The sequence below is a fragment of the Bombina bombina genome, chromosome 2 (genome assembly GCF_027579735.1).
Source record: "Bombina bombina isolate aBomBom1 chromosome 2, aBomBom1.pri, whole genome shotgun sequence".
Taxonomy (NCBI): domain Eukaryota; kingdom Metazoa; phylum Chordata; class Amphibia; order Anura; family Bombinatoridae; genus Bombina; species Bombina bombina.
The window spans coordinates 104,174,193-104,199,559 of NC_069500.1; the positions used below are offsets into that span (position 1 = coordinate 104,174,193).

A 25,367-nucleotide genomic window follows, 5' to 3' on the forward strand; every position below is an offset into this window, starting at 1 on the left:
CCGGTTCGTCTCTACAGAGCTCAGGGGTCTTCAAAACTTATTTTGAGGGAGGTAATCACTCACAGCAGAGCTGTGAGGTTGTAGCTGACTGATAAAAAACGTTTATTTCTGTACTTTTTTTCTGCCATCAGGGTTAGTTATCCATTGCTAATGGGGGCAATCCTTTGCTAAAAGGTTGATGTTATAGTTTCTCAGTTTATTAGTTCTCAACTGTCATAACCTTTTTCTGTGCTTCTTAAAGGCACAGTACGTTTTCATATTATTTGTAAATTACTTTGAAAAGTATTTCCAAGTTGCTAGTTTAATTGCTAGTGTGTTAAACATGTCTGATTCAGAGGAATATCTCTGTGCTATATGTGCTAAAGCCAAAGTGGAGCCCAATAGAAATTTATGTACTAATTGCATTGATGCTACTTTAAATAAAAGTCAATCTGTACAAATTGAACATATTTCACCAAACAACGAGGGGAGAGTTATGCCGACTAACTCGCCTCACGTGTCAGTACCTGCATCTCCTGCTCGGGAGGTGCGTGATATTGTAGCGCCGAGTACATCAGGGCGGCCATTACAAATCACATTACAGGATATGGCTAATGTTATGACTGAAGTTTTGGCTAAATTACCAGAACTAAGAGGTAAGCGTGATCACTCTGGGGTGAGAACAGAGTGCGCTGTTGATAATAGGGCCATGTCTGATACTGCGTCACAGTATGCTGAACATGAGGACGGAGAGCTTCAATCAGCAGGTGACGGTTCTGATCCCAATAGAATGGATTCAGACATTTCTAATTTTAAGTTTAAACTCGAAAACCTCCGGGTACTGTTAGGGGAGGTTTTAGCAGCTCTAAATGATTGTAACACCGTTGCAATCCCAGAGAAATTATGTAGGCTGGATAGATACTATGCGGTACCGGCGAGTACTGACGTATTTCCTATACCTAAGAGGCTTACAGAGATAATTGCTAAGGAGTGGGATAGGCCCGGTGTACCTTTTCCCCTCCTCCTGTGTTTAGAAAAATGTTTCCAATAGACGCCACCACACGGGACTTATGGCAGACGGTCCCTAAGGTGGAGGGAGCGGTTTCTACTCTGGCTAAGCGTACCACTATCCCGGTGGAGGATAGCTGTGCCTTTTCAGATCCAATGGATAAAAAATTAGAGGGTTACCTTAAGAAAATGTTTGTTCAACAAGGTTTTATATTGCAACCCCTTGCATGTATTGCGTCTGTCACGGCCGCGGCCGCTTTTTGGTCCGAGTCCCTGGAAGAGACTCTTGACTCAATAACTATAGATGAGATTTCAAACAAGCTTAAGACACTTAAGCTAGCTAATTCATTTTTTTCGGATGCCGTAGTACATTTAACTAAACTTACGGCCAAGAATTCCGGATTCGCCATTCAGGCACGCAGAGCACTGTGGCTAAAATCCTGGTCAGCTGACGTTACTTCTAAATCTAAATTACTTAACATACCTTTCAAAGGGCAGACCTTATTCGGGCCCGGGTTGAAAGAAATTATCGCTGACATTACAGGAGGTAAGGGCCATGCCCTGCCTCAAGACAAAGCCAAACCTAAGGCTAGACAGTCTAATTTTCGTTCCTTTCGGAATTTCAAAGCAGGAGCAGCATCAACTTCCTCTGCACCAAAACAGGAAGGAGCTGTTGCTCGCTACAGACAAGGCTGGAGACCTAACCAGTCCTGGAACAAGGGCAAGCAGGCCAGGAAACCTGCTGCTGCCCCTAAGACAGCATGAATTGAGGGCCCCCGATCCGGGAACGGATCTAGTGGGGGGCAGACTTTCTCTCTTCGCTCAGGCTTGGGCAAGAGATGTCCAGGATCCCTGGGCGTTAGAGATCATATCTCAGGGATACCTTCTGGACTTCAAATCCTCTCCCCCAAAAGGGAGATTTCATCTGTCAAGGTTGTCAACAATCCAAATAAAGAAAGAGGCGTTTCTACGCTGTGTACAAGATCTTTTACTAATGGGAGTGATCCATCCGGTTCCGCGGTCGGAACAAGGACAAGGGTTTTACTCAAATCTGTTTGTGGTTCCCAAAAAAGAGGGAACTTTCAGGCCAATCCTGGATTTAAAAATCCTAAACAAATTCCTAAGAGTTCCATCGTTCAAAATGGAAACTATTCGGACAATCTTACCCATGATCCAAAAGGGTCAGTACATGACCACAGTGGATTTAAAGGATGCTTACCTTCACATGCCGATTCACAAAGATCATTACCGGTATCTAAGGTTTGCCTTCCTAGACAGGCATTACCAGTTTGTAGCTCTTCCATTCGGATTGGCTACGGCTCCAAGAATCTTCACAAAGGTTCTGGGTGCTCTTCTGGCGGTACTAAGACCGCGAGGAATTTCGGTAGCTCCGTACCTAGACGACATTCTGATACAAGCTTCAAGCTTTCAAACTGCCAAGTCTCATACAGAGTTAGTACTGGCATTTCTAAGGTCGCATGGATGGAAGGTGAACGAAAAGAAGAGTTCTCTCTTTCCACTCACAAGAGTTCCCTTCTTGGGGACTCTTATAGATTCTGTAGAAATGAAGATTTACCTGACAGAAGACAGGTTAACAAAGCTTCAAAATGCATGTCGTGTCCTTCATTCCATTCAACACCCGTCAGTAGCTCAATGCATGGAGGTGATCGGCTTAATGGTAGCGGCAATGGACATAGTACCCTTTGCACGCCTACATCTCAGACCGCTGCAATTGTGCATGCTAAGTCAGTGGAATGGGGATTACTCAGACTTGTCCCCTACTCTGAATCTGGATCAAGAGACCAGAAATTCTCTTCTATGGTGGCTTTCTCAGCCACATCTGTCCAGGGGGATGCCATTCAGCAGGCCAGACTGGACAATTGTAACAACAGACGCCAGCCTACTAGGTTGGGGCGCTGTTTGGAATTCTCTGAAGGCTCAGGGACAATGGAATCAGGAAGAGAGTCTCCTGCCAATAAACATTCTGGAATTGAGAGCAGTTCTCAATGCCCTTCTGGCTTGGCCCCAGTTAACAACTCGGGGGTTCATCAGGTTTCAGTCGGACAACATCACGACTGTAGCTTACATCAACCATCAGGGAGGGACAAGAAGCTCCCTAGCAATGATGGAAGTATCAAAGATAATTCGCTGGGCAGAGTCTCACTCTTGCCACCTGTCAGCAATCCACATCCCGGGAGTGGAGAACTGGGAGGCGGATTTCCTAAGTCGTCAGACTTTTCATCCGGGGGAGTGGGAACTTCATCCGGAGGTCTTTGCCCAAATACTTCGACGTTGGGGCAAACCAGAGATAGATCTCATGGCGTCTCGACAGAACGCCAAGCTTCCTCGTTACGGGTCCAGATCCAGGGATCCGGGAGCGGTTCTGATAGATGCTTTGACAGCACCTTGGACCTTCGGGATGGCTTATGTGTTTCCACCCTTCCCGATGCTTCCTCGATTGATTGCCAGAATCAAACAGGAGAGAGCATCAGTGATTCTAATAGCGCCTGCATGGCCACGCAGGACTTGGTATGCAGATCTAGTGGACATGTCATCCTGTCCACCTTGGTCTCTACCTCTGAAACAGGACCTTCTGATCCAGGGTCCCTTCAAACATCAAAATCTAATTTCTCTGAAGCTGACTGCTTGGAAATTGAACGCTTGATTTTATCAAAACGTGGTTTTTCTGAGTCAGTTATTGATACCTTAATACAAGCTAGGAAGCCTGTTACCAGAAAGATTTACCATAAGATATGGCGCAAATACTTATATTGGTGCGAATCCAAGAGTTACTCATGGAGTAAGGTTAGGATTCCTAGGATATTGTCTTTTCTACAAGAAGGTTTAGAAAAGGGTTTATCCGCTAGTTCCTTAAAGGGACAGATTTCAGCTCTGTCCATTCTTTTACACAAACGTCTGTCAGAAGTTCCGGACGTTCAAGCTTTTTGTCAGGCTTTAGCTAGGACCAAGCCTGTGTTTAAAACTGTTGCTCCACCATGGAGTTTGAACTTAGTTCTTAATGTTTTACAGGGTGTTCCGTTTGAACCCCTTCATTCCATTGATATCAAGCTGTTATCTTGGAAAGTTCTGTTTTTAATGGCGATTTCCTCGGCTCGAAGAGTCTCTGAGTTATCTGCCTTACATTGTGATTCTCCTTATCTGATTTTTCATTCAGACAAGGTAGTTCTGCGTACTAAACCTGGGTTCCTACCTAAGGTGGTCACTAACAGGAATATCAATCAAGAGATTGTTGTTCCATCTTTGTGTCCTAATCCTTCTTCGAAGAAGGAACGTCTGCTACACAATCTAGATGTAGTCCGTGCCCTGAAATTTTATCTACAGGCAACTAAGGATTTTCGACAAACGTCTTCCCTGTTTGTCGTTTATTCTGGTCAGAGGAGAGGTCAAAAAGCTTTGGCTACCTCTCTCTCTTTTTGGCTTCGTAGCATAATACGGTTAGCCTATGAGACTGCTGGACAGCAGCCTCCTGAAAGAATTACAGCACATTCTACTAGAGCTGTGGCTTCCACTTGGGCCTTTAAGAATGAGGCTTCTGTTGAACAGATTTGCAAGGCTGCAACTTGGTCTTCTCTTCATACTTTTTCCAAATTTTACAAATTTGACACTTTTGCTTCTTCGGAGGCTGTTTTTGGGAGAAAGGTTCTTCAGGCAGTGGTTCCTTCCGTATAAAGAGCCTGCCTGTCCCTCCCGTCATCCGTGTACTTTAGCTTTGGTATTGGTATCCCAGAAGTAATGATGACCCGTGGACTGACCACACTTAACAGGAGAAAACAAAATTTATGCTTACCTGATAAATTCCTTTCTCCTGTAGTGTGGTCAGTCCACGGCCCGCCCTGTTTTTTATGGCAGGTCTAAAAAAAAATTTAAATTATACTCCAGTCACCACTGCACCCTTTGGCTTCTCCTTTCTCGTTGGTTCTTGGTCGAATGACTGGGTGTGACGTAGAGGGGAGGAGCTATATAGCAGCTCTGCTGGGTGAATCCTCTTGCACTTCCTGTTGGGGAGGAGTTAATATCCCAGAAGTAATGATGACCCGTGGACTGACCACACTACAGGAGAAAGGAATTTATCAGGTAAGCATAAATTTTGTTTTTCACAAATTAATATTTGCTGTTTGGTACAGTTTTAAATAGTTTCTGCTCACAAAATCTATTAAGTTTCTGTAGCAATTTTGTTCTCTGTGCTATAAATGTATTTTGTTTTCCATCATGCTGTGCCTTTATATTACTCACAGCAAAATCTCTGCAAATGTTTACTGCAAGCTTCTGCCTCCCTGACACACATATCTGTTATGATTAATGTAACTGATTCCATTTATATGCTTTTAATTTGCTTTAATTCACTTTCTTTTATAAGCCTTGTGCATAATATTACAATTTGGAAAATATCTACTAGGGTGTGATTCTATGCAGACAAATTAAGATGATTGATGCTTGTAATTCTGCTGTGATTTTTGTGGAAGCTTTAAGTTTCTCTTTGCAGTTTGTACTTCTGCCCTTACATACCCAAAGAAAAAGAGGATCCTGGTATGTACAGTAGATGGCATTAAATGGACAGTCTACACCTTAAGTCATTTTAAAGTCTTACCTTAGATTAAGCTGTAAATAGCCTCCTGCACCTTTTCTATATTATGCAGCAGGAAGGGTAAAAAAGTTATTTTAAAATGAATATTGTTTCTGGCTACTATTAAATGGCTGCCAAGCTCCACCCAATGATGACATCACAGTCTAGGCTGCATATGGCACCCAATTACAAAAAACTCACTAGTTGTTTTCAATAGACTGTCAAAACTATTCAGAAGAGTGCCTAGATGTAGCCCAGATTGTGATGTCAACAAAGGGAGGAGCTTGGCAGCCGTTTCAAAGTAGCCAGAAACAATATTCATTTTAAAATATTTTTTTTTACCATTGCTGCTGCATGATATAGAAAGGGATACAGGGGGCTATTTGCAGCTTGATCTAAGGTAAGACTTTACGATGACTTAGGTGTAGACTGTCCCTTTAAAGTTAGGTAACTCTCTACTGTGGTGAGATGTTATGCAGACATATTAAGGGTATATTTTACCCATATGCTAAATTATTTGAACATGATAAAGCATTTCTGTAACAAACTGACTATACAGTCCATTCACTATAAATGGAGACATGATTTGGTTTATCGAATAGACTGTGTAGAATAAGATAGGAGAGAAAACATAGATCATCCAAACCATCTCTGCTGAACCTAGAAAGTATTAATGTAACGCTTCCAGAATGAGAGTGGAGGTATAGAGAGAGGGCGAGCATATCAAGTGGTGGAATGTATTTCCAAGGTTTTGATTAAAACAATACTATATTCAGTGATCCTTTTAAATGTTAGCAAACATACTTTTTCTTTGTTTAAGTAACCTGTAAATACTGTGAATGTGGTTTTGCTTATGTTCCCAGGGATTGGTATCTCAGTTTTGACAGTTGCTTATTTTTATTTCCACTGCAAGCAGAATAAATCTTTTTTGACAGGTGCTGCCTGTATGGTAAAATTTGGACAGAAGAAACCCTTTATTCTACGATGTGCTTCTTGTGGGAAATTTTAAAACAAGTAAAGACATCTCTGTGCAATAAGTGTGAAATTCAATTTGTAAATAGGTCACATTAGCAGCAATGGACATAATAAGTTATACACCTTTTTAAATATACACAGTGAAGAGATAGGTCAATCAGTAGGCAAAACTGTAGGTACCATTAAAACAAGTTTTAGTTTTTTTTAACAAAGTGCAATTAGTGTGTCATAACCTTACAATAATTCCTTCTTATTTGAGGTAAAGAACAACCAGTGAGTACTACTGTAACATTAAAGGGACGCTAATGTTACAATTAAACGTTTATGATTGAGATATAGCACTCAGTTTTAAACAAAATTCCAATCTTTTTATATGTACACTTTCTGAGCCCCCAGCTCCTACTGGGCATGTGCAAGAATTCACAGTTTATACATATATGTATTTTGGGATTGGCTGATGGCTGTCATATGATGCAGTGGGGAGTACAATGGAGCTCACATTGAAATTTGTAAGAAAAAATCTACAACTCATTTGAGATTTAAACACAGGGCTTGATATTCAAAACCTCACCAGCATGGAGATAAATCTAGGGGGTCTATTTATGAAGCAGCGGATGCTGCTTCCAACCCTCTCCACTTCAGTTCCGACTGAAGCGGAAGTTAAGAAGCAGCGGTCCTAAGACCGCTGCTCCTTAACTCGTCCGCAACCTCTGAGGTGGCGGACAGCAATCAGCCCGATCAAATACGATTGGGTTGATTGACACCCCCTGCTAGCGGCCGATTGGCCACAAATCTGCAGGGGGCGGTATTGCACGTCAGTTCACAAGAACTGCTGGTGCAATGATAAATGCCGACAGCGTATGCTGTCTGCATTTATCGATGTGCGGCGGACATGATTCGCTATAGCGGATCATGTCTGTCCCCACCTACATAAAGAGACCCCTAGAAGTCTCTGTTTCACATAAAGAACACTACATAGCAACATAAACATGTCTCAAGTTAAAATGTGTTTTTCTATTTTTTTTTAAGGACCTCACCGTAACAAGACTTAGAGTATCTCGCCTGAGGTTTTGAATATCGGGCACTAAGGGGTTTGGCATCACTTTTTATTTTGCATTTATTGATTATGCTACTGTATTTAATGGTCCTATAAGTAATTTGTAATAATAAGAGCAACGAAGTAGAAACACGGAGGCAGTGTTTTCAGTATATTCAGATGCAGCCATGATATCATTGTTCATTTTAAAGGGACATTCTGGTCAAAACTGAAATGCAAATAGATTAATTATATATTTAAACAGAAACATATTCGCAATATACCTGTATTGTCAAAAATGCTTCTAGTAAAAGTTATCACTGTTTTAGTGTTAGTATTTTTCTCTGCACGTGTACGTGAAGCATAGCTAGATATTCTCAGTGCATCAGCATTTTAAATACTGCAGCTGCTCAAAGCTCTAGTGGTGCTTGTATCATGTCAGCAATTAACATTACCAGTCATTACCAGATGGTACAAGCACCTTAGGATGTCTGAGCAAGTGTTGTGTTCTTAAAGGGACATTAAACCCCATTTCTCCAACATAGGTGTGTCCGGTCCACGGCGTCATCCTTACTTGTGGGATATTCTCTTCCCCAACAGGAAATGGCAAAGAGCCCAGCAAAGCTGGTCACATGATCCCTCCTAGGCTCCGCCTTCCCCAGTCATTCTCTTTGCCGTTGTACAGGCAACATCTCCACGGAGATGGCTTAGAGTTTTTTAGTGTTTAACTGTAGTTTTTATTATTCAATCAAGAGTTTGTTATTTTAAAATAGTGCTGGTATGTACTATTTACTCTGAAACAGAAAAGAGATGAAGATTTCTGTTTGTAAGAGGAAAATGATTTTAGCAACCGTTACTAAAATCGATGGCTGTTCCACACAGGACTGTTGAGAGGAATTAACTTCAGTTGGGGGAACAGTGAGCAGACTTTTGCTGCTTGAGGTATGACACATTCTAACAAGACGATGTAATGCTGGAAGCTGTCATTTTCCCTATGGGATCCGGTAAGCCATTTTTATTACAGAGTAAATAAGGGCTTCACAAGGGCTTGTTAAGACTGTAGACATTTTCTGGGCTAAATCGATTCATATATAACATATTTAGCCTTGAGGAATCATTTAATATGGGTATTTTTGTAAAATAATATCGGCAGGCACTGTTTTAGACACCTTATTCTCTAGGGGCTTTCCCTAATCATAGGCAGAGCCTCATTTTCGCGCCGGTATTGCGCACTTGTTTTTGAGAAGCATGACATGCAGTCGCATGTGTGAGGAGCTCTGATACATAAAAAGACTTTCTGAAGGCGTCATTTGGTATCGTATTCCCCTTTGGGCTTGGTTGGGTCTCAGCAAAGCAGATACCAGGGACTGTAAAGGGGTTAAAGATAAAAACGGCTCCGGTTCCGTTATTTTAAGGGTTAAAGCTTCCAAATTTGGTGTTCAATACTTTTAAGGCTTTAAGACACTGTGGTGAAATTTTGGTGAATTTTGAACAATTCCTTCATACTTTTTCGCAATTGCAGTAATAAAGTGTGTTCAGTTTAAAATTTAAAGTGACAGTAACGGTTTTATTTTAAAACGTTTTTTGTACTTTGTTATCAAGTTTATGCCTGTTTAACATGTCTGAACTACCAGATAGACTGTGTTCTGAATGTGGGGAAGCCAAGGTTCCTTCTCATTTAAATAGATGTGATTTATGTGACACTGAAAATGATGCCCAAGATGATTCCTCAAGTGAGGGGAGTAAGCATGGTACTGCATCATTCCCTCCTTCGTCTACACCAGTCTTGCCCACTCAGGAGGCCCCTAGTACATCTAGCGCGCCAATACTCCTTACTATGCAACAATTAACGGCTGTAATGGATAATTCTATCAAAAACATTTTAGCCAAAATGCCCACTTATCAGCGTAAGCGCGACTGCTCTGTTTTAGATACTGAAGAGCATGAGGACGCTGAGGATAATGGTTCTGATATGCCCCTACACCAGTCTGAGGGGGCCAGGGAGGTTTTGTCTGAGGGAGAAATTTCAGATTCAGGGAAAATTTCTCAACAAGCTGAACCCGATGCGATTACATTTAAATTTAAGTTGGAACATCTCCGCGCTCTGCTTAAGGAGGTGTTATCCACTCTGGATGATTGTGAGAATTTGATCATCCCAGAGAAACTATGTAAAATGGACAAGTTCCTAGAGGTCCCGGGGCCCCCAGAAGCTTTTCCTATACCCAAGCGGGTGGCGGACATTGTAAATAAAGAATGGGAAATGCCCGGTATACCTTTCGTCCCTCCCCCCATATTTAAAAAATTGTTTCCCATGGTCGACCCCAGAAAGGACTTATGGCAGACAGTCCCCAAGGTCGAGGGGGCGGTTTCTACTTTAAACAAACGCACCACTATACCCATAGAAGATAGTTGTGCTTTCAAAGATCCTATGGATAAAAAATTAGAAGGTTTGCTTAAAAAGATGTTTGTTCAGCAAGGTTACCTTCTACAACCAATTTCATGCATTGTCCCTGTCACTACAGCCGCGTGTTTCTGGTTCGATGAGCTAGAAAAGGCGATCGATAGTGATTCTCCTCCTTATGAGGAGATTATGGACAGAATCCGTGCTCTCAAATTGGCTAATTCTTTCACCCTAGACGCCACTTTGCAATTGGCTAGGTTAGCGGCGAAAAATTCTGGGTTTGCTATTGTGGCGCGCAGAGCGCTTTGGTTGAAATCTTGGTCAGCGGATGCGTCTTCCAAGAACAAATTGCTTAACATTCCTTTCAAGGGGAAAACGCTGTTTGGCCCTGACTTGAAAGAGATTATCTCTGATATCACTGGGGGTAAGGGCCACGCCCTTCCTCAGGATAGGTCTTTCAAGGCCAAAAATAAACCTAATTTTCGTCCCTTTCGTAGAAACGGACCAGCCCCAAGTGCTACGTCCTCTAAGCAAGATTGTAATACTTCTCAAGCCAAGCCAGCCTGGAGACCAATGCAAGGCTGGAACAAGGGAAAGCAGGCCAAGAAGCCTGCCACTGCTACCAAGACAGCATGAAATGTTGGCCCCCGATCCGGGACCGGATCTGGTGGGGGGCAGACTCTCTCTCTTCGCTCAGGCTTGGGCAAGAGATGTTCTGGATCCTTGGGCACTAGAAATAGTCTCCCAGGGTTATCTTCTGGAATTCAAGGGGCCTCCCCCAAGGGGGAGGTTCCACAGGTCTCAATTGTCTTCAGACCACATGAAAAGACAGGCATTCTTACATTGTGTAGAAGACCTGTTAAAAATGGGAGTGATTCATCCTGTTCCTTTAGGAGAACAAGGGATGGGGTTCTACTCCAATCTGTTCGTAGTTCCCAAAAAAGAGGGAACATTCAGACCAATCTTAGATCTCAAGATCCTAAACAAGTTTCTCAAGGTTCCATCGTTCAAAATGGAAACCATTCGAACAATTCTTCCTTCCATCCAGGAAGGTCAATTCATGACCACGGTGGATTTAAAGGATGCGTATCTACATATTCCTATCCACAAGGAACATCATCGGTTCCTAAGGTTCGCATTCCTGGACAAGCATTACCAGTTTGTGGCACTTCCGTTCGGATTAGCCACTGCTCCAAGGATTTTCACAAAGGTACTAGGGTCCCTTCTAGCGGTGCTAAGACCAAGGGGCATTGCAGTAGTACCTTACTTGGACGACATTCTGATTCAAGCGTCGTCCCTTCCTCAAGCAAAGGCTCACACGGACATTGTCCTGGCCTTTCTCAGATCTCACGGGTGGAAAGTGAACGTAGAAAAAAGTTCTCTATCTCCGTCAACAAGGGTTCCCTTCTTGGGAACAATAATAGACTCCTTAGAAATGAGGATTTTTCTGACAGAGGCCAGAAAATCAAAACTTCTAAACTCTTGTCAAATACTTCATTCTGTTCCTCTTCCTTCCATAGCGCAGTGCATGGAAGTAATAGGTTTGATGGTAGCGGCAATGGACATAGTTCCTTTTGCGCGAATTCATCTAAGACCATTACAACTGTGCATGCTCAGTCAGTGGAATGGGGACTATACAGACTTGTCTCCGACGATACAAGTAGATCAGAGGACCAGAGATTCACTCCGTTGGTGGCTGTCCCTGGACAACCTGTCGCAGGGGATGAGCTTCCGCAGACCAGAGTGGGTCATTGTCACGACCGACGCCAGTCTGGTGGGCTGGGGCGCGGTCTGGGGACCCCTGAAAGCTCAGGGTCTTTGGTCTCGGGAAGAATCTCTTCTCCCGATAAATATTCTGGAACTGAGAGCGATATTCAATGCTCTCAAGGCTTGGCCTCAGCTAGCAAAGGCCAAGTTCATACGGTTTCAATCAGACAACATGACGACTGTTGCGTACATCAACCATCAGGGGGGAACAAGGAGTTCCCTGGCGATGGAAGAAGTGACCAAAATCATTCAATGGGCGGAGACTCACTCCTGCCACTTGTCTGCAATCCACATCCCAGGAGTGGAAAATTGGGAAGCGGATTTTCTGAGTCGTCAGACATTTCATCCGGGGGAGTGGGAACTCCATCCGGAAATCTTTGCCCAAATTACTCAATTGTGGGGCATTCCAAACATGGATCTGATGGCCTCTCGTCAGAACTTCAAGGTTCCTTGCTACGGGTCCAGATCCAGGGATCCCAAGGCGACTCTAGTAGATGCACTAGTAGCACCTTGGACCTTCAAACTAGCTTATGTATTCCCGCCGTTTCCTCTCATCCCCAGGCTGGTAGCCAGGATCAATCAGGAGAGGGCATCGGTGATCTTGATAGCTCCTGCGTGGCCACGCAGGACTTGGTATGCAGACCTGGTGAATATGTCATCGGCTCCACCATGGAAGCTACCTTTGAGACGAGACCTTCTTGTTCAAGGTCCGTTCGAACATCCGAATCTGGTCTCACTCCAACTGACTGCTTGGAGATTGAACGCTTGATCTTATCAAAGCGAGGGTTCTCAGATTCTGTCATTGATACTCTTGTTCAGGCCAGAAAGCCTGTAACTAGAAAAATTTACCACAAAATATGGAAAAAATATATCTGTTGGTGTGAATCTAAAGGATTCCCTTGGGACAAGGTAAAAATTCCTAAGATTCTATCCTTTCTTCAAGAAGGTTTGGAGAAAGGACTATCTGCAAGTTCCTTGAAGGGACAGATTTCTGCCTTGTCTGTGTTACTTCACAAAAAGCTGGCAGCTGTGCCAGATGTTCAAGCCTTTGTTCAGGCTCTGGTTAGAATCAAGCCTGTTTACAAACCTTTGACTCCTCCTTGGAGTCTCAATTTAGTTCTTTCAGTTCTTCAGGGGGTTCCGTTTGAACCCTTACATTCCGTTGATATTAAGTTATTATCTTGGAAAGTTTTGTTTTTGGTTGCAATTTCTTCTGCTAGAAGAGTTTCAGAATTATCTGCTCTGCAGTGTTCTCCTCCTTATCTGGTGTTCCATGCAGATAAGGTGGTTTTACGTACTAAACCTGGTTTTCTTCCGAAAGTTGTTTCTAACAAAAACATTAACCAGGAGATAGTCGTGCCTTCTTTGTGTCCGAATCCAGTTTCAAAGAAGGAATGTTTGTTGCACAATTTGGATGTTGTTCGTGCTCTAAAATTCTATTTAGATGCTACAAAGGATTTTAGACAAACATCTTCCTTGTTTGTTGTTTATTCTGGTAAAAGGAGAGGTCAAAAAGCAACTTCTACCTCTCTCTCTTTTTGGATTAAAAGCATCATCAAATTGGCTTATGAGACTGCCGGACGGCAGCCTCCTGAAAGAATCACAGCTCATTCCACTAGGGCTGTGGCTTCCACATGGGCCTTCAAGAACGAGGCTTCTGTTGATCAGATATGTAAGGCAGCGACTTGGTCTTCACTGCACACTTTTACTAAATTTTACAAGTTTGATACTTTTGCTTCTTCTGAGGCTATTTTTGGGAGAAAGGTTTTGCAAGCCGTGGTGCCTTCCATCTAGGTGACCTGATTTGCTCCCTCCCTTCATCCGTGTCCTAAAGCTTTGGTATTGGTTCCCACAAGTAAGGATGACGCCGTGGACCGGACACACCTATGTTGGAGAAAACAGAATTTATGTTTACCTGATAAATTACTTTCTCCAACGGTGTGTCCGGTCCACGGCCCGCCCTGGTTTTTTAATCAGGTCTGATAATTTATTTTCTTTAACTACAGTCACCACGGTATCATATGGTTTCTCCTATGCAAATATTCCTCCTTTACGTCGGTCGAATGACTGGGGAAGGCGGAGCCTAGGAGGGATCATGTGACCAGCTTTGCTGGGCTCTTTGCCATTTCCTGTTGGGGAAGAGAATATCCCACAAGTAAGGGTGACGCCGTGGACCGGACACACCGTTGGAGAAAGTAATTTATCAGGTAAACATAAATTCTGTTTTTTTTTCTTTCATGATTCAGGTAGAGAATACCATTTAAAACAACATTCCAATTTAATTCGGTTATCTAATTTGCTTCTTTCTTTAGATATCCTTTGTTGAAGAAATAGCAATGCACATGGATGAGCCAATTTCACTAGAAATCTATGTGCAGCCACAAATCAGCACCTACTGAGTCTATCTAGATATGCTTTTCAGCAAACAATATCAAGAGAAGGAAGCAAATTAGATAATAGAAGTAAATAAGAAAGTTGTTTAAAATTACAAGCTCTTTCTAAATCATGAAAGAAAAGGTTTCATGTCCCTTTAAATACACTTTTGAAACAGCTATAGCTTTTACTAGAAGCATTTTTGCTAATACATGTTTATTATAAAAATGCTTCTGTTCAAAACTGTAATGCACCCATGTGGATTTCAATTTTGGCTGGAATGTCCCTTTAAGTTTGCTAGTTACATGAAACAAAGGGGAATTATATAGCTGAGGTTAGTAATTCTTGCAAAGAGCAAGGAAACTTGAAATGCACAGTAACACTGTATTCAGGCAAAGAATATACTTATTTATGATAGATATTTAATCAAAATGATATTGCAAATAGTGCAGTTACAAATGTGTGACAAGTAATCAAATCTAAATTAAATCTGTAGATAATCAATGTTGTCTCTTCCATGTATTTTAGATACCACATTTATGTAAGTAAAAATTATTTAGATTTTAATTTAAAGGAACATGAAACACAATTTTTTTTTTCTTTCATGATTTAGAGAGCATGCAATTTTATAAACAACTTTCTAATTAACTTCTATTATCTATTTTGCTTCATTATCTTTATATCCTTTGCTGAAAAGCAAATCTAGATAGGCCTAGTAAGATGCCTCGTGTGATTGGCTCACCCATGTGCATTGCTATTTCTTCAGCAAAGGATATCTAAGGAATGAAGCAAATTAGATAATAGAAGTAAATTGAAATGTTGTTTAAAATTGTATTATCTACCTGAATCATGAAAAAAATATTTTGGGTTTAGTGTCCCTTTAAATTAGAAGGCAGTGCAAGTTGCATACCTAAGTATGGCTGATAGTGCCAACTACCACAGCTGTGTTGATAGAGAGGGTCAAGTATTCCTTAGTAGCCTCAACAGAGGACCATCCATTTAAAAAAAAAAAAAAAATTAAACTAATAGATTCTGAAATATGTTTTTAATAGAACAAACATAAAATATCTGGTAAAATTAAACTGGGTACATCATAACCTATAGTTTTAAAACATTAATGACATATTAGGATCGTTTAACTTGTCTTGAACGTTTTTTCCTAACAGAGGGCAAGATTACAAGTGGCATTCTAATGCTAGCACGGGACACGATAAGCAATATTACTGGACCACGCTAATATTAACTCGCAACTTTATATTATAAGTCCATGGTAATTCACATTTACCAGCGAAGGTTTAGCGCAGCCGACATTGCTTTAGTGTAACTGCGCTAAATAGTGCTGAGTTTACAAATTAAAAGTTATGGGTTGCGCTCGAACGAAAGCCCAAATTATCTCTAGAATAATTTGCGTGACATGAGACCTGAAATAAAGTGTAAGTGTAAAAAAAAAATTAAAAAATTACATAACAGATCTAAAAAATATTAAAAATAAGTATTACACTCATATATACATAATTTATAAAAAATATAACATATTGATAAAAATGTTTTTAAAGGATATGGTATATGGCAAGGTATTTGACTGGGAAGGGCTCCAAAGTGTGTGTGTGTATATATATATATATATATATATATATATATATGTATATATATATATATATATATATATATATATATATATATATATATATCATGAGTAAGGGCTATGTAGGCCCAAAACGTAGCTGTTGTTTTATGCTTTGATATTTCAATAAAGGATGTCTTCCTAAAGAAACAGTACTGGGACTATTCTATTGCTTTCACTCTCTCTCTCTCTCTCTCTCTCTCTCTCTATATATATATATATATATGTATGTGTGTGTTCTACTATGTGTATATGTAAACGTGTATACAGCATAGACACTTAGAAGAAAGTGTACTTTTTATTTTTAAATATATATTTCTATATATATCTGTAGTATGCATTGATGGAAGCAAAGGGACAATTTGCAAGAGACTGGTAAAAAGGGCAGTGGCAGAGTTAGAGAGGGAGTTGGTCATACGAGAGGGGATTTAATAGGTAGTAAAACATGGAAAGGAAATAGGACAGAGAGATAAAGGGCAATACTGACTGTTTACTTACTATATGAATATATATATATATATATATATATATATATATAAACACTGGAATGGACTGCACTCACAGACTGGACTGGGTACACTTCCTAAGCCACAGCAAACTCCACAGCCCTGAACACTTGATAGACAGCTGCAAAGTTCCCAGCAACCCAGGCAGTTAACCCCAGAGTAGCCTGGGTGACAGGTCCGCAGGGAAGCATTACAAACATTATCAACACAACACACAAAATCCTGGCACTCGCCAGCAGATTCACAGCAATGTTTAAAAGCAAAACTGGGGGAAGTCAGTTACATTTGGCACCAAAGGATCAAGCCCAGGACCATGACAAGGTCTCCCCCTTCCTGGGACCCTAAACCAGCACTCACACAATGCATACTTCCAAACAAACCAACTGGGAACCTCCCAGGGTGACACAGGCTTTTGTAACCTTCCCTATGTAAATACAAAACACTTGAATGGACCGCACTCACAGACTGGACTGGGCACACATCCTAAGCCACAACAAACTCCACAGCCCTGAACACTGACAGACAGCTGCAAAGTTCCCAGTAACCCAGGCAGTTAACCCCAGAGTAGCCTGGGTGACAGGTATATATATATATATAGCATTGTGCATACGACACATGGCTGTAAAGCTGCATTCTGTATGGGGAATCACTGTCTATCAGTGATTTGTAGTTTGGTATTCAGAATCACCTAGATTACAAGTTTTGTGCTATAGAGGGTGCGAAACAAATGCAACAAAGTTGTGTTATTTCACCCTCCATAGCACTGCCATTATGAGTTTTGAAAAAGCTGCCTTGTGCGTGCGATATGGTGGCGATAAGCTCCATACCGCACAAAATCCAAGCGCTGCTTTGACTTGCTCGTGCCCGCTTTCCCCGTAGACATTAATGGGGAGAAAGTGTTAGAAAAAAACCTAACACCTGCGATCGCGGAATGAAAAGCTCCGTAACGCAACCGCATTGATGTCTATGGTGAAAAAAAAGTTACGTTTAAACCTAACACCGTAACATAAACCCCACGTCTAAACACCCCTAATCTGCGGCCGCCGACACCTTAATAAAGTTATTAACCCCTAATCTGCCGTTCCTTTCATCGCTGCCACCAAAATAAATCTATTAAACCCTAATCTGCCTCTCCCGATATCACCGCCACTATAATAAAGTTATTCACCCCTATGCCCCCGCACCCCAACATCACCCACGCTATAATAAAGTTATTAACCCCTATTCCGCCGCTCCCCAACATCGCCACCACTAAATAAATGTATTAACCCCTAAACCTCTGGCCTCCCACATCACTGCCACTAAATAATAATATTAACCCCTAAACCGACAGCCCCCCACATCGCAGAAAACTAAATGAAACTATTAACCCCTAAACCTAACAACCCCCTAACTTTAAATTAAAATTACAAGATCCCTATCTTAAAATAAATAAAAACTTGCCTGGGAAATTAAAAAAACCTAAGTTTAAACTATAAATTAAAGTAACATTACTATTATACTAAAATTAAAATAACTATCAATTAAATAAATTAAATTACTCATTAAATAAACCTAACACTACTAAAAAAAAAGAAATCTACAGTTACAAAAAATTAAAAATACTAAATTACAAAAAATAAAAAAAATACTAAAGTACAAAAAATAAAAAAATACTAAATTACGAAAAATAACAAACGAAATTATCCAAAATAAAAAAAATGACACCTAATCTAAAAGCCCTACAAAAATAAACCCCCCCAAAATAAAAAAAAAAACTAGCCTACAATAAACTACCAATAGCCCTTAAAATGGCCTTTTGTAGGGCATTGCCCTAAAGAAATCAGCTCTTTTCCCTGAAAAAAAAATACAAAGTTCCCCCCAACAGTAAAACCCACCACCTAACCAACCCCCCAAAATAAAAAACCTAACTCTAAAAAAAACCTAAGCTACCCATTGCCCTGAAAAGGGCATTTGTATGGACATTGCCCTTAAAAGGGCATTCAGCTCTTTTTCTTGCCCTTACAAGGGCATTTAACTCTTTTAGCCCAAACCCTAATATAAAAAAAAAAACACCCAAAAAAAGTTTTTAAAAAGCCTATCACTAAGCCCCAACGATCCACTTACAGTTTCTGAAGTCCGGACATCCATCCTCATCCAATCGGCGAGGTCTTCATCCATCCAGGCGGCGTCTTCTATCTTCATCCAGGCGGCGCGGAGCGTCTCCATCCTGAAGACATCTGGCGCGGAGCATCCTCTTCATACGGTCGCCGCCGTACACTGAATCTTCAATGCAAGGGAGCCGTTTCAAAATGGCATCCCTTGCATTCCTATTGGCTGATTTGATTTTTGAAATTCAAATCAGCCAATAGGATGAGAGCTACTGAAATTCTATTGGCTGTTCAAATCAGCCAATAGGATGAGAGCTACTGAAATTCTATTGGCTATTCAAATCAGCCAATAGAATTTCAGTAACTCGGGAGCGGCAGATTAGGGGTTAATAAGTTTTTAATATAGTTTTTGCGATGCGGGAGGGCCTCGGTTTAGGGGTTAATAGGTAGTTTATGGGTGTTAGTGTACTTTGTAACACTTTAGTTATGAGTTTTGTGTAACAGTTTTGTTGTGTAAAACTCATAACTACTGCTCTCAGATTGCGAAACGGATCGTGTCGGTATAAGCTGTAACGCAAGCTTTTTAGCCTCACCGCAAAACTTGTAATGGCAGCACTATGGAAATCCCATGCAAAAACGTAATTTTTTTGAGTTTGGGACTGATGTTGCGTTACAGGCTAAAAGGCTTGCGGTACAGTTATACCGACAAGACTCGTAATGTTCCCTCAATAATAATTAATAGCTAAAATATACCTTCTTCTGTGTGTGAAGCTTGTATTTATTTTAAAGATAAAAATATATTTTGGTGGTTTCAATACGTTTTTCTGTCCAAAAAATATTCTTATGCTCATGATCTACCAGGTGTATTTCTGTTCTATTTATTTTTTGTCTTTCTGACTAATTCTTTGCTCTTGCATGACCCTTTTCTAGTTTTATTTTTTACTTATATTTTCTGGCTTTTACCCCTTTGGAATTTGTATGAGTTATATTGTATTATATTAGTTTTACCCCTCTCCATTTTCCATTCATTACTGTGTAATGCCACATAGTTACTAACCTAACAACCATAACATATAACCCTATATCATCCAAAGAAGCCTAAAACGGTCTTTCAGACTTATTTAAGAAATCATCTTAACAAGGTTTATTTTCTAAACTTTCCTTTTAAAGGCTGAGATGGATCGTTTCCAAGATACTGTCAAGTTGCTTCACGATTACTATGAAGGAATGGAAAAGAAAATCCCTTTAGAGATCAGTAAAGACTTCACCCGTATTCCTCTGGTAGACATTATCAATGCAAATCTACCTGGAGATCCTGAAAACCCTAGAAGGTAAAACTAATTTAAAATACTGATGACATTTTAATGGTTTTTTTGCTATGTAAATATTAAGTGGAGCTCTTTCAAGTATTTTTTGGTTTTAAAAATCTTAAAATAGAATTTACTCATTAAATTAAATACTGTTATAAAACCATGGGGCCTATTTATTAATGTGCGAGCGGACATGATACAATGTAGCGTATCATGTCCGCCGCACATCGATAAATGCCGACAGCATAAGCTGTCGACATTTATTGCACCAGCAATTCTTGTGAACTGCTGGTGCAATGCCGCCCCTACAGATTCTCGGCCAATCAGCCTCTAGCAGGGGTGTCAATTAACTCGATCGTATTTGATCGGGTTGATTTCTGTCCACGGCCTCAGAGCAGGCGGACAAGTTATGGATCAGCTATCGGAGCTTGATAATTCGGTCCCCAGGTGTGGATTTTTAAGAGAATAATTGATGTAATAAATCATAGTTCCATGTACCTTACAGAATATTAAGTTTAAATGTTTACACATTTGTGGTTTCTGTATTTAAATAACAGGTAATAGTGTGTTTTTATGATCTTGGGATGCTCAATTAATGTTTAAATTAAATGATTCAAAGAAAAAGCTTTATAAATATAGGGCTAGATTGGAAGTGGAGCGCTATTTTAATGTGCCCCCATAAAGGGACAAATTTGCCCATTTACAGGCGCACGTACAATAACCAGCCATTACAAGTGTGTGGAAGCACTTTTTGCTAAGCGCAATTAACCAGTGGTCAGACATCTGGTTATTAAAAAAAAAGTTGCCCCAATTGCCCCCCAAGTAAAGTCGACAGTTCATTTTAATAAAAAATATATATAAGCATTTTTATTTTTGTATTAAAAAACTGCACAAAGCAGGGGTAAAAAGTGAGGGGAGTACATGGGGGTAAAAAGTGAGGGGATTGGGATGTTAAAAAAATAATGGCACTGAAAAGTGCCTTTACATAGAGGTAAATGGGGACTGTGTTTTCACTGTAGATATACCATATATGTATATGTGTATATACATATATATTTATGTGTTAATATGTGTATATACATATATATTTATGTGTTAATATGTGTATATACATATATATTTATGTGTTAATATGTGTATATACATATATATTTATGTGTTAATATGTGTATATACATATATATTTATGTGTTAATATGCATATATACATATATATTTATGTGTTAATATGTGTATATACAGATATATTTATGTGTTAATATGCATATATACATATATATTTATGTGTTAATATGCGTATATACATATATATTTATGTGTTAATATGTGTATATACATATATATTTATGTGTTAATATGTGTATATACATATATATTTATGTGTTAATATGTGTATATATATTTATGTGCTAATATGTGTATATACATATATATTTATGTGTTAATATGTGTATATACATATATATTTATGTGTTAATATGTGTATATACATATATTTATGTGTTAATATGTGTATATACATATATATTTATGTGTTAATATGTGTATATACATATATATTTATGTGTTAATATGTGTATATACATATATATTTATGTGTTAATATGTGTATATACATATATATTTATGTGTTAATATGTGTATATACAGATATATTTATGTGTTAATATGTGTATATACATATATATTTATGTGTTAAAATGTGTATATACAGATATATTTATGTGTTAATATGTGTATATACATATATATTTATGTGTTAATATGCGTATATACAGATATATTTATGTGCTAATATGCTTATATACATATATATTTATGTGTTAATATGTGTATATACATATATATTTATGTGTTAATATGCGTATATACATATATATTTATGTGTTAATATGTGTATATACATATATATTTATGTGTTAATATGCGTATATACATATATATTTATGTGTTAATATGTGTATATACAGATATATTTATGTGTTAATATGTGTATATACAGATATATTTATGTGTTAATATGTGTATATACATATATATTTATGTGTTAATATGTGCATATACATATATATTTATGTGTTAATATGTGTATATACATATATATTTATGTGCTAATATGTGTATATACATATATATTTATGTGTTAATATGTGTATATACAGATATATTTATGTGTTAATATGTGTATATACAGATATATTTATGTGTTAATATGCGTATATACAGATATATTTATGTGCTAATATGTGTATATACATATATATTTATGTGTTAATATGCATATATACATATATATTTATGTGTTAATATGTGTATATACAGATATAGTTATGTGTTAATATGCGTATATACATATATATTTATGTGTTAATATGCGTATATACATATATATTTATGTGTTAATATGTGTATATACAGATATAGTTATGTGTTAATATGCGTATATACATATATATTTATGTGTTAATATGCGTATATACATATATATTTATGTGTTAATATGTGTATATACATATATATTTATGTGTTAATATGCGTATATACAGATATATTTATGTGTTAATATGCGTATATACATATATATTTATGTGTTAATATGTGTATATACACATATAAACATATATTCATATATATTTTTTAATTTGGTGCCTAACGTTGCTCGAATTACCCCCTGTGCTGTGCTAGATGTTTTGCCGTGTCTAACCGTATGAGAACTAGGCTCCCATATTACAAGTTGAAAGTAAACTGTTTTCGATTGCGCGCTAACCGGACCAGCATAAATAGCTGAACTTAGAATGTCATGCGCGTGATAACCTAATCCTCCCTAGAAGTCAATAGAGCCAAAAAAGTGTGGGGCAGACCAACAAGACTGCATATTCTCAAGTGTGCTAACTCGATATGAAAATATTAAAATTTACTGTTCTAGATTATTAATTTATATTGGGAGAGTTTCTTAAATTCATGAGAACTGCAATAATTAGTATTAATTTATCTGAAAAAAAAATAAAATCTTATAAAGCATTTCAAGTCTCTCTAGCCTACTGTTTTCAATTTTATTCTACCAGATACAGATGTTGTCACGTGAAATTTGTGTTTTCTCTTTTAAGAATTCCTCTTATACCACGAAGGTCCCTTTCATCAGAACAAAGCGCAGGTAAACAGAAAAGCAAAGCCACTCAACTAAAAGTAAAAGAGGATCACTCAATGGAGAGCACCAGGCACAGCTATGAAACTGATGAAAAGCTAATCATTGACACCTGGCAAATGGCTGTTACAGCTTTTGCAAACATGGTAACGTTTCTAAAATTTGTCACCATCATATACTGTCTTTTGTTGCCATTTTCAGTTTAGTAAAGTGTCTGTACATTTAAACTGTGAGGGCCAGAATACAACTGGAGCACTATTTAGTGGAGCATTAACTGCACTAGAAGTAAGCTTTTTGTGTGCATCAGGTTGCACTCGTATTACAAGTAGAAAGTAAACTGTTTTCGCTTGCGCTAAAAAGCCGAGTTAATAAATTTGCGTTCAATAACTTATTCCCCCATATAAGTCAACGGAGCAAAAAAAAAGTGTACATATTTATTTATACGTTTATATGCATATATATGTCTTATATACACACACACACATATATATATATATATATATATATATACACACATACATATATATATATATACACACACACATATATATATATATATACACACATACATATATATATATATATATACACACACACATATATATATATATATACACACACACATATATATATATACACACATACATATATATATATATACACACACACATATATATATATATACACACACACATATATATATATATACACACATACATATATATATATATATATACACACACACATATATATATATATATACACACACACATATATATATATACACACATACATATATATATATATACACACACACATATATATATATATATACACACATACATATATATATATATATACACACATACATATATATATATATATACACACATACATATATATATATATATATACACACACACATATATATATATATATACACACATACATATATATATATATATACACACACACATATATATATATATATACACACATACATATATATATATATATATACACACACACATATATATATATATATACACACACACATATATATATATACACACATACATATATATATATATACACACATACATATATATATATATACACACACACATATATATATATATATACACACACACATATATATATATATATACACACACACATATATATATATATACACACATACATATATATATATATACACACACACATATATATATATATACACACACACATATATATATATAGACACACATATACATCTTTAGACATGTATATGTATGTATCTCTATGTTAAATCCCTTTGCCTGCCTTTTTTTTCTTCTAACACCTGAGACCTCATATCTTTGATCCCTTAGAACTTTTTCGTGCAATATTTTTTTTGTTTTTTGAATAATTTTTATTTAATGGTGTCATTATTAGTGTAACTGTACTTTTGTAATGTATTTTTGATGTGTTTTGTAAAACTTTTTTTGTTTCGTGAAACAGTTAACCTGAGCTCTGAGGACGCGCTAACCCAACGAGCATTCACTTGAATTGTGGTCAAGCGATCGCGTTTATTTTCAACTTCTAATAGGATTAAAAAAACCTGGTGCACACAAAAAGCTCTTCACTTGTAATCTAGCCCTGAATCTGAGGGGAGATGTCATTTAAAGTCTTCATTTACAAGTGAATGAAGGTTGTTAATCTTGTAAATATATATATTTTTTACATTTACATATTATGCAACTGATGATAGCATGTTTAGTTGGCATCAAAAATAACGGTCTCTGTTGTTGTCGTGGGCTGCACCATTTTGTTTTTTGAGCTGAGCATGCGAAAATTAGTGGCAGATATCATTTTCTTTTATCAGATACATTTGATCTGTTGGTGTTGAGCATTTATCAGGTGCCTTTGGCTGTTGAATTTGATGGGTCCATTTTCTTCTTAATGTTGATAACTTGTGGATTGTGATTACCAAAATTGTTGTGCACATGCATCGTATGGATGATCATTCCAATATTCACTCCGATATTTTTCCAGTATGGAGATAGAGATGGTGTTATCATTTGCAGTGTGATCACTTGACCACTTTGTTATGCATTTCCAAGTAATCAAGTCCAGGAATCACAAACATCTTCACGTCCTTGTGAAACCTTTCCCAAAGCTCTGACCATAACACTACAAAACAACAAATGTTCATGCTTTACCTGTGTCATTTCTAAATGCATATCGTGTACCCTGTATACTGCATAGAAATATAACAGCTTCTTCTGTACATCAGAATGCCTGATGAAGGGACCTCAGTGCCCTGAAAGCTTGCACTACTATTAGGTAGATATTAAAGGTATCACCTCTACATCGCCTTTGTTCTTTTCATACAAAATCATTTTTACTTCCTTTGAATATCCTGACAAACATGGTGCTGTCTCTTTTCTCCATGAACAGTCTAAGGAAATACTCATTGAAGAAGTCATATCATTTTTGTAATTAGTTTTCTTTGTTGTGGCCAATCATAATGTTGCTGTAAACTGAACTTTGAGAATTATAGTGCACCATTCCTCTATGTACGAT

General features: G+C 38.0%; 1 protein-coding gene across 1 annotated transcript in view; it reads left to right on the plus strand.

The window, feature by feature from the left end:
- The window catches only part of SPEF2 (sperm flagellar 2), a 439,169-nt gene that overhangs the window by 306,125 nt on the left and 107,677 nt on the right, over positions 1-25,367 (plus strand). The window contains exons 25-26 of the mRNA XM_053699669.1: positions 19,515-19,675; positions 22,762-22,945. Coding sequence (XP_053555644.1) covers positions 19,515-19,675; positions 22,762-22,945 — 345 coding nt within the window. The remainder of the gene's footprint in view (positions 1-19,514; positions 19,676-22,761; positions 22,946-25,367) is intronic.